Here is a 12723-nt window from a genome sequence, read left to right on the forward strand (position 1 = left end):
CCAGTGCTGGAGTCCAAGGGAAGGAAAGCTGAAAACCACTGCTGCTGCCAATCTCTCCATCTTTTAGTTTTCATGAGGCTGTGTGCCAGCGTTAATACAGATAATCACATCCAGCCTCCTCAGTCAGACAGGCTTGACCGACAGTATCCTGATCCATGTGGATAAAACAGCAGGAAAAGCAGAGCAATATGAAGTGAAAACTATCAAATTGGGCACTTACACCCTAAGAGTCGCTGTAACTTTTATGACACTAAGGACACTGGCAATTCTCACGGAAAGGATTTTTGTAGCTACAGTTTCAGGTGGTGAATTTATTGGCAGGAAGCAAGAAATGCAAGAAAGTTAAAAAGGACCTGATGAATAGAATCGTGGGCAAAAACAGTTTCCACATTACAGCTGAGGTGGGAAGTCATAAACCAGGAAAGATGAACAAAAAAGAACCTGGGATAGCATTCATCGAAAAGACTCCTGGAGTCAAAATTAGAATCATTTCCATTGTTATTAAAATTGCCTGTGATCTCAGGCAGATTGGCAGGAGATTGCAGGAAAGTTCAGAGAAAGCTTTCAAATGAGAAATGCTGCAGGTGCCAAACTGCAGAGAAGGGGCCAGCTCTGGAGTCGCACCTCAAGGTGGGGCTGAGATCAGCCCATCTCTCTTCTGGGCTGCTCACTTCGCCATTACTATTGCAGCGCATACATAACCATCTAAACTGTGTTAAAAGTTTGGTAAATGATTCTTTTGTGTGTGTGTGTGTGTTTGTGTGTGCGCCAAAACAAGAACTCACACGGGGAAAAAATTTCACTCATTTTTGTCACTTACTCAAAAAAATAAAAATCAGCCAGCCAGCCAGTGGAGACACAGTGTCAATTATGCCACAGAAATCGTCATGATTTGGATTTTCCAGAGGTGGAAAGTTGCTCAAATAAACAATCTGGTGAGTGATTATAGAGGAGTACAATCACTGAAAACACCATCAGGTTGCAAATGATTTTGCAACAGGAAAAAATCACTAAGTCATTAGATAATTTATTTGCAGTGAAAAACTGGAGCTGTATCCTACTTAGATGGAGCACCAGCAAAACAAATGAACTGTGCCATCCAAAACCTGAAAAATGCTTGCACCACACTGCAGATAGGCTAGAACAAGGAGCTGCCTTCCAAGAAGTAGCAGAAGTGGGTGCCAAGAGCCTCTGCATCTAAAGGAGGCCCCAACATGTACACAAGAATTACTGATGTCAGACTAGAATGAAATGATGAATTTCTCAGTCAGCCAAAAGGACAAGAGGGATACAAACACATTACTGAAAACATTTTCTAGAAGTGGTGACTCCATCCTGTACTCAAAGCAGCCCCATCATAAGGACACTGAAGATGACCTTCCTGTTTTCTTAACCTACAGATGTTCCAGCTCCCCAGCCAAAGCTTGATTTTAGTTACCCCCAACTGCTGCTTGTCTGTTCACAGCTGTAAGAGTCTTGCCAAAAGGCTGGTGACTAGGCTTGGATACTGGAGACAGAAAGGCGTTAAGATTACAATCCTCCCCCCAGGTCATGTGTACCTCTCCTCCCCTCAACCCCAGACCATGTCTGTCTGTATTTGGAAACAGCATCATCCTTGCCATCCTTTTATAAAAATTCCTGAGGAGCTACTACAGATCAGCAAGCTAGAAGAGGGAGGGAAGCACAGAAGAGGTGTCTCACCATGGATATTCCGGGCCCACATCTGATGCTTCAGGACTGTGAAGGCATTAGGAGCTTTGTACTCAAGTATTTGGTATGTGCCACACATCTTGATGGGTTTAAAAGGCTCTGGGAACAATGTCTGGATCTGGAGAGTGACTTCTCCATTAGCTGATGAAAGAGAGACAACCTTGAGCCGAGGCTTGGCCCTTTTTCCACAGGAGTTGTGTATCTGCAGTCTCGTGGTTGCTGTTCTCTCCTGAGAGCAGCAGTGGAGCTCTCCTAACAACATGACTTTGCACTTCTTTCATAAGAACGCTCTCTCGGTTTTGATATATGTCTCATTTTATTCCTTACAATAGCTGCACCTCACGTACCCTGGGGCTGAGGGGACTCGAGTTCTCTATTACTTTGGTGATAATTTTTATGACTCTGTTACAACAGTTTTTTAGTTCAGACATGGCCAGTGCACCAGGGACAGGATTCCTTTTGAAAGGTTACAGACATGACAGATGGGACCGTGGCTCCAACGAGCGACGCACAGCCCCGCTCGGACACAGACAAAATGTTCGCCTGCACTCCACATTTGTTAAGCTCCTCTTAATATCCATAGGGAAAAGGAGCCCAGCTGGCAGCTTCCTGCTCCCCATTCCCTCCCTGTCGGCTCCTGCGGGGAAGGAGTCTCATCTAGGAGAAAGCCTCCTGGGGCAGGGAGACAGAAACCAAGGACCTGGTCAGAAAGGTGATCCCTCCTACCAAGTGTTTTCCACAGACCTCAATCTGCTGTTTCCTTCTTCATTCACACCTAAAGATGGGAAAAGGTGGCAAGATCAGCTCTGTGTACTGACAGACTACTGAATTTGCATTAAGGAGGTAGGGATAACATAACCAGCCACCACTGGGGAGGAGATTTGGATCCTGGTCCCATCCCTTCTCCTGCAGTTTTCTGTCTGGATTGTCAGATGGGCTTTTCACAGCTGCAGTATAGGCCAGGTAGATTTACAGCAGGGACAGATTTGGCCCTGGGACTCTTGATCACAAGGTACCTGCTGACAGCTGTTTGGCTTAACCGAATGCAATCTCTGGAGCCAGTCTGCTTTGTGTGAAGATGAGCTCCATGTCCCCATGCAGCTCAGGCAGCTGGAAACAACCACCTGGGCAGGTGACTCCTGGCGGGGTTGTGGCAGTCAAGGCACGGTGCGAGCTCCTCTTGCTGCAGGCCCCATGGTGCAGATTTCAGCACTGGAACACCCTCAGTCTCAGTGTTTCGCCCATTTTTGTACCTCTTGTGCCCTAAGGGAAGCTCGTTCTGTCCCCTGGTACTGTAATGGGAGCTCCTGCGTCCCACCAGCTCACTGATAAGTCCTCTCCTCCTCCCTAAAGTAGCAGCTCCCTCCTAAATGCTTTGCTCTTGCTCACCTCTGCTGAGCTTATGACTCCCCCCAGCATCGGAACTGGAGACACGAGCTCATTACTGATCTCCATTAACCAGCTCTGGTGCTGTAACACCTTCTTATTCTAAGGAAAGACATGTTGGCCAAACCTAAGTCAATGTCCAAGGTGCAGCCAGGAGCCAACTTGCTTTTTTCCTTTACATTGCTCAAGGGTGCTGAGTGGCCATGATTACATCCCCTTCTCCTTTGCTGTCTCCAGGCCCCACTTCAAAGCCCCGTCCTGCCAAGCAGTGAGTTGTGATTGGACCAGTGGGTTAACATCACAAGTCTGCCTGGGTTTGCTGTGGTTTGCTGCCCTTTGCTCCTGGGCTTTGGCACTGGCTCTGTTTCCATTGCATGTTGAGAGGTGAGAGAGAAGCAAAAACATCATAGCAAATACCAACTCGTTCCCTGATTGATTGGGTTTTCTCCCTTATGCTCCATTATCTGCACTTTTTGGATATCCTTTTCTGGCAGCTGGAAAAGTGGATTAGGCTTCACGGGAGCTCTCCTGGGCAAATCCTTATGTCAGGTCAGCACCCTGCAAACTCCACAGAGCAGTGTCTAACTGAGCAGTATCTGTCTGGTAACAAACTTTACACCAGTGTAACATCCCAGTGGGCCACTTGTGATCTATGGAGCTGTAGCAGTTTGTAGCAGTAAAGAATCTGCCCCACATGCCCCACCGAATAAAGCAGCTCTTTACTGGATGGCACCATGGAGAAGACATTTTCCAAATTCTCCTGTCTGCCTCTTGTATCCAGTTGCCATTGCTTAAACCCTCAGGAGAGAAGCCATCAGGGTCTGGGAGGTTTCTGACCCACAGGGGCTGTTATCGTAATCGGTTAGGAGCAAAAGCTGGGAAGGATGTGGAATGAAAAGGGGTTTGAATAGGTTATCTGTGATGAGAGAACATGCTGGGATCTACTAATGCAGGGAGCTCACTGGGTCAACCCTCAGTCAGAAAGGTTTTCCTTCCTGGGAAGACCACAGTTAACAACAGACCGAGAGATTCCCTGCTTTGAGGAGCTGCTTCAAACCCTAATGCTCCCCAGGAGCACCAATTTTTTTTGTAATTCCCAAATAATTACTCCCAAACTGTACAACAGAACCAGAACAAAGAGTAAGGAAGCCTAACACTGCACGTATTTTTATTTTGCAACTAGACTGAGCTTTGTCACTACGCAACTTAGGCTTAAAAACAATAACTAGGATAATTACCTAATTGAGCATTATTTTAATGAATTCAATTCTGCATAAAGCACATTCCAGTAGCAACAAACACACACCTGCACTTCCCCTCTCTCTGGTAGGAATGGTTGCCTAAAAACCTTCTTGCCAATGTTCTGTCAACATTTCTACAAACAACACCCTTCTTCACAAGCTAACAACCTGAGAACCTCATGCTCATCAGCCCTGCAGAAACATCTTGGGTGACACAGATGGACATAGCTTGAGAGAGCCACGGGATGAGTGCTTCCCTCCTTGGCCACACTGAGCATTATCTGGCATGACAATGAAACCTCAGACCTGATTTTACTACTCTTGGAAGGAGCTGGTAATAGTTGCATTTACTACACATCCCATTTTCTTAACAGCACAGCTCCAGAAGCAATGGAGGGGGGAAGAAGTGCCAGAGCTCTTCTCTGGCTGTGCAGTGATATCTCCTCTCTTGCAGTAGTCGCTGGACAGCCCCCAATTCTGGAAGCAAGCTGAGCCATGGGGCTATTTCCTGGAGCGAATATCTGAAAGCCCAGCTACAGGTTTGGCACCACAAATGTTGGGCACAAGCTAATTCCTCTGTCATATTTACCGGAAAAATACCAAATCCCTGGGCTCGCACGTACAGGCCAAATTCTGCACTGCACTCCCACACCTGTGCACTGCGATGAAAACGTGGGGGCTTGTGCTTAGCTCTTGATGATTTTGGATCATGCTGATGCTGAAGTTTTGGGTCTCATCTACTTCAATTGGGAGCTTTGAGAGAGTAGATGTGTAGCGCAGACGGCGCCATGGAGCTCTGAGCTTTTGGGGCCTCTGCATATTACTGTAGTCAGGGAAGAACAGCAGCATGGATTTTTTTTAGCCAAATTCTGAATATAGCCCATCTTCTTTCATCTACTGCTATAATATACTTGTGCACAATGTAATATGTATGTTATAGAATCAGTAGCTAACTACATAACATAATTTAAAAAATAGGCATCACTGTGGATCAATATGTGACATGCCTATCTATTTCAGTATGTTTTCTTGGTACAAATTATGACAGAAATACAGTAAGTCAGTAATTTCACATTCCTTTGCATAGACATTGTCACTGTAATTTCGCCCGGAGGGAGATAATAAATCATACTTTTCCATCTGACTGATGTTCTGTTTCCCCTGTCTGATTCCTATAGCTGCATGCTATCTCCAGAGCTGGCATTGTTCGTGGCTCCTTTTATTAAAGCACAGGCACGTTATTGAAATTTCTTTTGTACTATGATTTTCTAGCTGTACGTGAAATTGCAGAACACACAAGAAGAAAAAAAAAAAAAAGAAATACAAACCATCCCCATTTGTTTTGAGTCATAGTAGAAAAAAAAACTCTGCTGCACACATCTTGGAAAGAAAAATGCCAATATTAAAACTGGAGTCCCATGCTGGCTTGGGTCAGTAATCAGTTTCTTGGAATTCATGAGTGAAGAACTAAACGACTAGTGATTTGGATGACTGGCTTATTATGCTACCAAAAGATTTTTACAATTCTAGTTCTTGCCATGATTACCTTACTGTGATTTGAACGCTTTCCAAGATTCACCAGCAAACTGAGCACTCACATAATAGAGGAGAAAACTTAGCAGAGAACCTGCCTTTGCTCCCTGCTCTGTTTTTCTGGTAGCCTAACGCAGCTCCTCAGATTTAAGGTGTCATGTCTCTGTCTCCTCACGCGGACACAAACCAGGGCACCCGCAGTGCCAACCTGCAGATGGACAGTTGCGTGCCCCTGGACTGGGCTGAGGGACCCCAGAGCAGCCCACTGCACCACCCATGGTCACTTGCTTCTCCCCCTCACCTTCCTTTTCAACCCAGGGCTGCAGCAAACTCTTGTTTTTCACCTAACAGCACCGTCCCCTCAGTAACGCCCTGGGAATGCCCCAAGTGGCTCATTCATATTTGATAAGGTTGCACTCCCAGGCTAGGTAAATAGTGGTCAGAGCACTGTAGTTTGCACCTCTTAATTTCTATTTTTGGCATGGTTCTGGGGGTGGGGAATCACTTTTTGGTTTCATTGCCTCCTTTTCTCCAGTGGCAGAATGAACATGCTATACCTCAGGGACTGAGAGATGCTGGGATAGCAGCTGAATACACGCTTGCATGAGCTAACACCTTTTGATGAGAGGTCTTATTTTGTTAAGTTATATTGAGATAACTGCATTAATAAAACATTTTTAAAGAGCATTAACAAAGGAGAAGGAGGTGCCACTATTCTGAAGTAGAGCTTTCCATAATGAGCGGGGAGTTCTTATGTGATAATGTTATGCTCATACAGTCCTTCATTTAGTTTGGATTCTGATTATAGCCCGAAGATCCCTGTCGGAGATGTGATCCCTGCTGTGAAAAGTGCTGCTCAAGAAGATGTAAAGTCAGCAAGATACAGAAGCCCTCGCTGAAGGATTACAGGTGATTTGTGGACAAAACAAAGCAATGAACTTAAGATATAGTGGCAGGAAACACAGGGAAGAAAAAATAAAGTAGAACTCCAGCAGTGAAATCCTGGCTCTTTTCAAGTCAGTGGAGATTTTGCCCTAGAATGAAGCTAAAATATCCCCTTTCCTGGTGTTATTTTTTTCACAGTGTAGAGGCCTGCCCAGAGGCAAGGGTTGTTATCCCACCCCTCCACACTTGTGCTTGATGCAAGGGACAAACATTTGGGCACCATCTAGGGACTTTTTGAGTGAGGATGGGTTTAGGAGCAGTGAAAGTGGAAGGAGAGAAGACAAGGAGGTGGAGAAGTCATCAGGAAGGGCAGACACAATGAAAGGCAGCAGCAGAAGTTAAGCACTGGCAGAAATTGCAGCTCTGTGCTTGGCAGAAAGTAGGATGGCCACTGCAGAGCACCCAAAAAAATGTCCCTGATGTTCAAGGCTGTTTCCAAGCTCAAGTTCACAACTGCAGGCTGAAGCTGGTGTTCTGACCTGAGTATTACCAGGAAGGCCAGGCTGTGATGCCAAGACCTCTTGTGCTCCCACTCAAAGGATAACTCATCCCATGTCCTGCCAGGCAAACAGAGATATTTTAATGTCTGTGGCTAGAAAATTTCTGCCATTGACTTTGACAAAGATGGCACCATGCAACAAAAAACCACATCACTGAGACTCAACCCCCTGCAGAGACATGGAGCAGTTCCTGCCTGTAGGGTCTAATATGTAGAGAAAGTTTCCAGATGTCAGCTGGACAATCTCTTGTGAACTGATTGTTCATTTCCCAGCAATGTTATTTTGCTACATATTCACATAGATCCACAGAAGGTTATTCTGGATATATCTGTACCAGGTGGTGAGAGATCTAGGAAGTTCAGAAGTGATTGAGGACTTTTCAAAACAAGAACCTAATCCTCTTCAAACGGCTCTGCACTGTGACTACAAATACCCCTTAAACACACTGTGAACTGCATTCCTCAAGTGTGGGTAGGTGTGTGCTTTTCTGGCAGTAAATTATGCAGGAGAGTAAAAACTAATCAGCACTTAGGAAAAGTTATCTCCCAGACATTTGCACAATTTCTCCATAAGCTGCCAATGAACATTCATCACGCTGGTGGTACACACTGTCTCCTTAAGTTTACATAAACTGCTGTCTGGGAACATTCATTTAAAACACAACCATGTATACTCAAAATAACCAAGAGCAGCTCTCTGAGTTGTTATTTGCTTGTTTTCTCTCTCTGGGAAGAAAGCAGAGGGTTAACAACCTCCCTGAAAGACCTCTGCTAGTAGGGGTGAGTGTGGAGCACTTGAGACTCAGATCTCAACCTCCAGGCCTAAAGTCAAAACAGGGCTGAAAAGCAAGCTGCTAAGTGACCTCCCAAGTCCCCACCACATCCCTCTGGAGAAAAGAGGGAAAGAACTAGAGGGAACCCCAGTAAAAGCCACCAGCCCTCCCCCTTCGCCTGTGTACTGCCCCACAGGAATCAAAATCCTTAATACCAGGCAACAAACTACACACTGGACATATTTGAGTGAGATCTTGATTCTCATTAGAGATACAACGCTGATCTTTTCTGCAAGGGTTTCCAGGTGGCACCGCAGCCTCAGCCAAAGTTGGGGATAAGTCCCAGGCAAACCAAGGGAATGAGGCAGGCTCTGAATGGGCAGCTGGGGCTCAAAACCCACAAAGATCTCCAAGGACTCATAACAGATCTATGAAGATGCTACATGAGGTTACTAAACCATCTGTCAAGGACATAAGGTTTTACAAAAGGACAGAAGAAAAACTATTAATGGGTTTAGATTTACAATTGAACTTCAGTTCAGCATTTCATTTGTACATGCTAACAATCTAGGGGCACAAACATAAACATTTGGACAGCTAAGTTAGATGGCTTGTTGTCCTGTTTATATTTTCCCCTTATGATTGTTATAAGTCAAGAGAATCAGTGCTACAAGATCAATTCACTAGAAGAAAGCCATAAATTCAAGAAACGGGCCTTTATAACTACCCCTTTACACCAAGATAGTCCCAGTTAATGTCAGTGATAAGAAAAAAAAAAAAAGATGAAGTCATCTTTGGATTTCTCATCCCAAACCTAAACAGGAATCTAGAAACAAGACAACAAAATTCTCTCAAATGGAAACCTTCCACAAATTTGGATATCCTACAGAAAAAAAAAAAAATTCCTAGAGAAAAAAGTAATCCTAACTTCTGAAAGATCACCCACTTGAGATTTCTACAAGATGATTCAGTCCTGGCACACACACACACACTTGCAAAAGATTTGTAAATGGAGGCTAATTTCAGCCATACCTGAGCAGTAGCAAGCACTTCTATGGATAATGATTTGGAACCTACATAGCAGCAAAAGTAAATCAAGTGGGTGAAAGGGTTACGAGCCCATATAAACTGAGTTCCACTGAAAGCAGTCTCATTTTGAGTCAGAACAACTGAAGGAAGCCTCTCCTCTTTGACTTCAGTGTATGGAATGAGCTTGAGAAAGTTTGGAGACTTTCTAGATTCAAAAGGACAAGGGAAGGGCAGAACTCTGAGCCTGTAAAACCCATGAACTGCTCAGAATTTCATCTGTGGAGCTAGCAGGTAAAATCCTTCTCCTGTGTCCTGACTCTAATCTGCAACATCCTGTTGAAGTAAACAGCAAAAGGTTAGGATGCTTCAATGAAGTCAGGATTTCACTTCATAGCAGCATTTTCCTGAATTTTCAAGTTCGATCTTTCCTATAGAATTATATATAGTCATAGTTGACAGGTGTTCCTTCTTCTCCCCCAAAACATCCCTAGAAGGCCACAGAAATCTTCCACTTCCTGAATGTCTTCCACTACTTAGAGGAAAAAGAATTTCACTACTTATTCTAGCTAAATACAGAGATTTCAAAAAACTTGGTTTCTGCCGTACTCCACAAGGTATCAAGCTCTCAGCAAAACACAAGTCCAGGTCAAAAGCCTGATTCGCAGCTAAATTAAGACTGAAGGAACTTGCACTAGACCTGGACTGAAGGTTACCATGTGTGAGTTGCATGCCACCATCTACTTTGTGTTTCTCAGAGCATAATGGAACTTCTCTTTCCACTCAACACTTCACAGTTTTTGAACACACCAACAATGAACCAGATTGCTCTAACTCCCTCTAAAAGCCTCTCTCCCTGACATGCCATTTCTCTATTCTTTAATCCTTTATCAGGGTGCAATTATTTCTTTGAGAAAGAATGATTAGTACTTTTGTACTTCATTCACATGCAAAAGATACTTTAATGAGAAGATCCATCTCATTGCTCTCACACTGAAATCTCTCCAAAAAGAGTTCTCCTTCCTAGTATCTCTCCAAAATGAGTCCTTATTATAAGGACCTGACCACGTGTCAGAATTATACCCAAGTGGGACACAACACTACCTGACAACCCAGCAGTCAAAACGGGATCAAGCTGCTCTAGGGCTTCCTAGAGCAAGATGCTATTGAAGAGGTTGACGAAACCAGCATCTTCACATTCCTCAGCAAAGCAAAGCAGAGAACAGGTCGATCAGGGTGGCCTGCAAGGAGATGTTCCTCATGTATTTGTTTTGCCTTGTGTCTATGACATTAAACTGCTTTGCCCACACTGAGTGATTTCAGTTACAGATGGACAGAAAAAGATGAACATAAACCAGACACGATAGACGAAAGGATCCAAATACTGCCTTCCCTGGAAATGATAGTATCTGGGAAAAATAAAATTGTCATCTATGTTGCCGAGAACTTGTGAAGTACACAGACCCATACTGAAGTATTTTCATTGTAAGAGAAGAAAATAAATGGGCAAATGTATAATGAGATGGGGCATAGAGCCATGAAGAGTTATAGGCTGTTGTTAATTATGGAGGTACGAGTCTTAAAGCCATGTGACATGGGAGAACAAGTTCACGTGTACCTATTGCCTTTACAGACCCTGTTCTTCATTGTGAGATGCTATTTTCCTTAGCAGAAATGGAAACATGTAATCAAACTCATTAGAATGAGAGATGCAGGTTGTGTAAAGGGTAATGGGTTTTGAAAATCTGGTCCTATTTTTAAGATGTATTCCAGAAGGACTTCCTTACAGCACTCCTAATAGGAACTCAACCATTACAACTGAACTCCATACTTCTCACTGCTTGAGGTGGTCATCTGTCTAGGAATTAATCTTCTAGACACAGTTGAAATGAGAATATTATATATAGCTTGCAATCTACTTACTTGCATTCTCATACAATTAGGAGGAACAACTCTCAGTACCATGTCATCAATTTTTGCTATGCAAATTGGTAAAAGGCTTCTTAAAAAGCACTTGGCATTGGTTTACCACCATTTTTACAGACACCATTGGCAGTCCAGCCTGATTTATGCTATGAGCAAAGGAGGAGGTTGTCTGGAGTAGCAGATTCATAGGGCTGGCATTTCACACGTGGTCTTCTGAGTGGCCACTGGCCCTCAGTGAGTGCACCTAAGGGGGAGGTGGTAGCTCTTACATTAGCCAGACCTGCTTCACAGATAGAAAGGACTTCAGCTTTAGCATCAGTTAACAGCAGTAAGCAAATACTGTGTCTTTGAGAGACCCCAACAGAAATACAATTCCTACAGTATACTCATATTAAATACAGAAGAAAGGGTTTCATACCTTAAATTCCTCCAAGATTTTGTAATTTTTCCCATGATATTCACAAAAGTTTTTCACTTCTTTGCATTCTGGACAGCATCCATTGTGTTCCACCTTTGTACACTTTGGGTGGATTTTAGGGCATTCCGGTTGATCGCAAACAGGTCCATCCTCAGTACAGACACAGGGACAGTTGGAATGTCCCGGGAAAAAACGTTCTCCCAGTTTGTACACAAAGCCACTGTCATCCACACAGCCCTTCCCTCGGTAGTCATCAAAGATCAGATTGTCATTACTGGAGGTCTGGTCCCCTTCATCGGCGGGGTAGTCTTCATGGTTGATGGCAGCTGGAGTCACCAAAGCAGGGATTACAAACAGAAGTATCCAGGCTTCAGGGATATGAAGAGCCATCCCCTTCCTCAGCTTCTCCATGGGTTCTCAATGCCAGATAGAAACAGCTGCTTCCATAGGGAGGCTAGTGTTGTGGTCTGAAAACAAATATTTTAAAGTAAGAACTCAAAATTCTAAGGAATATTGGCTAAGAAAGGCCAGAGTTGCAACCAGCACCCAAGAATAAATGTTTTCAAACTGCACTATCATCATTTTATCTGAATGAAGCCTCTTCTCAATTATTGTTAAAGATAATAAAGCATATGAAAGACATAAATTAGACACATATGCCTCTAAGCATATGCCCAAAAAGTATCTCTGTAGAAATGTTAGCTCACAGAATCAGCATTACTTTCCTGATTTGTGCAGTTGAGTTTTCTGATGCACCAGAAATTAAACTAGCTGCCTGAAATTGCACAGCGATGGGCAGCTCAGAGGGATTTGAACCCAAGTTTAAGCATGGTCTTATCCTACTGTGGCCACTTTCCCTCTGCGCTACGTATGTTGTACAGCCCACTTCATTAAACTGGGATAAGCATCATCTGTAGGTAGATCTGCATCCAATATGAACAACTGTACTGGGTTATACTTGGTCTGTGAGAGGTGGAATAGTACAGAATTTTATATGCAGTGTTTTGGAAGAGGGACTACCTGGGCTACCAACACAGCCCAGCCCGTCGGAGGTACATATAGTCTCGACAGAAGCAAAGATGTAATTCATCTTCTCCATTATTCAGCATTTTGGTAATTCCCAGAGAGAGAAGCAGAGAGCAGGGTGTTAGCTGCCTGCGTAACGCGTGGAGCTGCTGGAATGTGTCTGCCTGATTAAGCTGGAGCCTTTCTAAAACTTTGGGACCGATGCAACATGGCCCGACCTCTGACGAAGTCTGCTGAAGC

At 44.0% G+C, this 12723-nt stretch overlaps 1 protein-coding gene across 1 annotated transcript in view; it reads right to left on the reverse strand.

The window, feature by feature from the left end:
* The window catches only part of VWC2L (von Willebrand factor C domain containing protein 2-like), a 50771-nt gene extending 38903 nt beyond the window's left edge, over positions 1 to 11868 (reverse strand). Inside the window, exon 1 of the mRNA XM_008936511.1 lies at positions 11458 to 11868. Within this exon, the coding sequence (XP_008934759.1) occupies positions 11458 to 11868 (411 nt within the window). The remainder of the gene's footprint in view (positions 1 to 11457) is intronic.
* Positions 11869 to 12723: the final 855 nt, after the last annotated feature.

The sequence above is a fragment of the Merops nubicus genome, unplaced genomic scaffold (genome assembly GCF_000691845.1).
Source record: "Merops nubicus isolate BGI_N331 unplaced genomic scaffold, ASM69184v1 scaffold8693, whole genome shotgun sequence".
Lineage (NCBI taxonomy): Eukaryota > Metazoa > Chordata > Aves > Coraciiformes > Meropidae > Merops > Merops nubicus.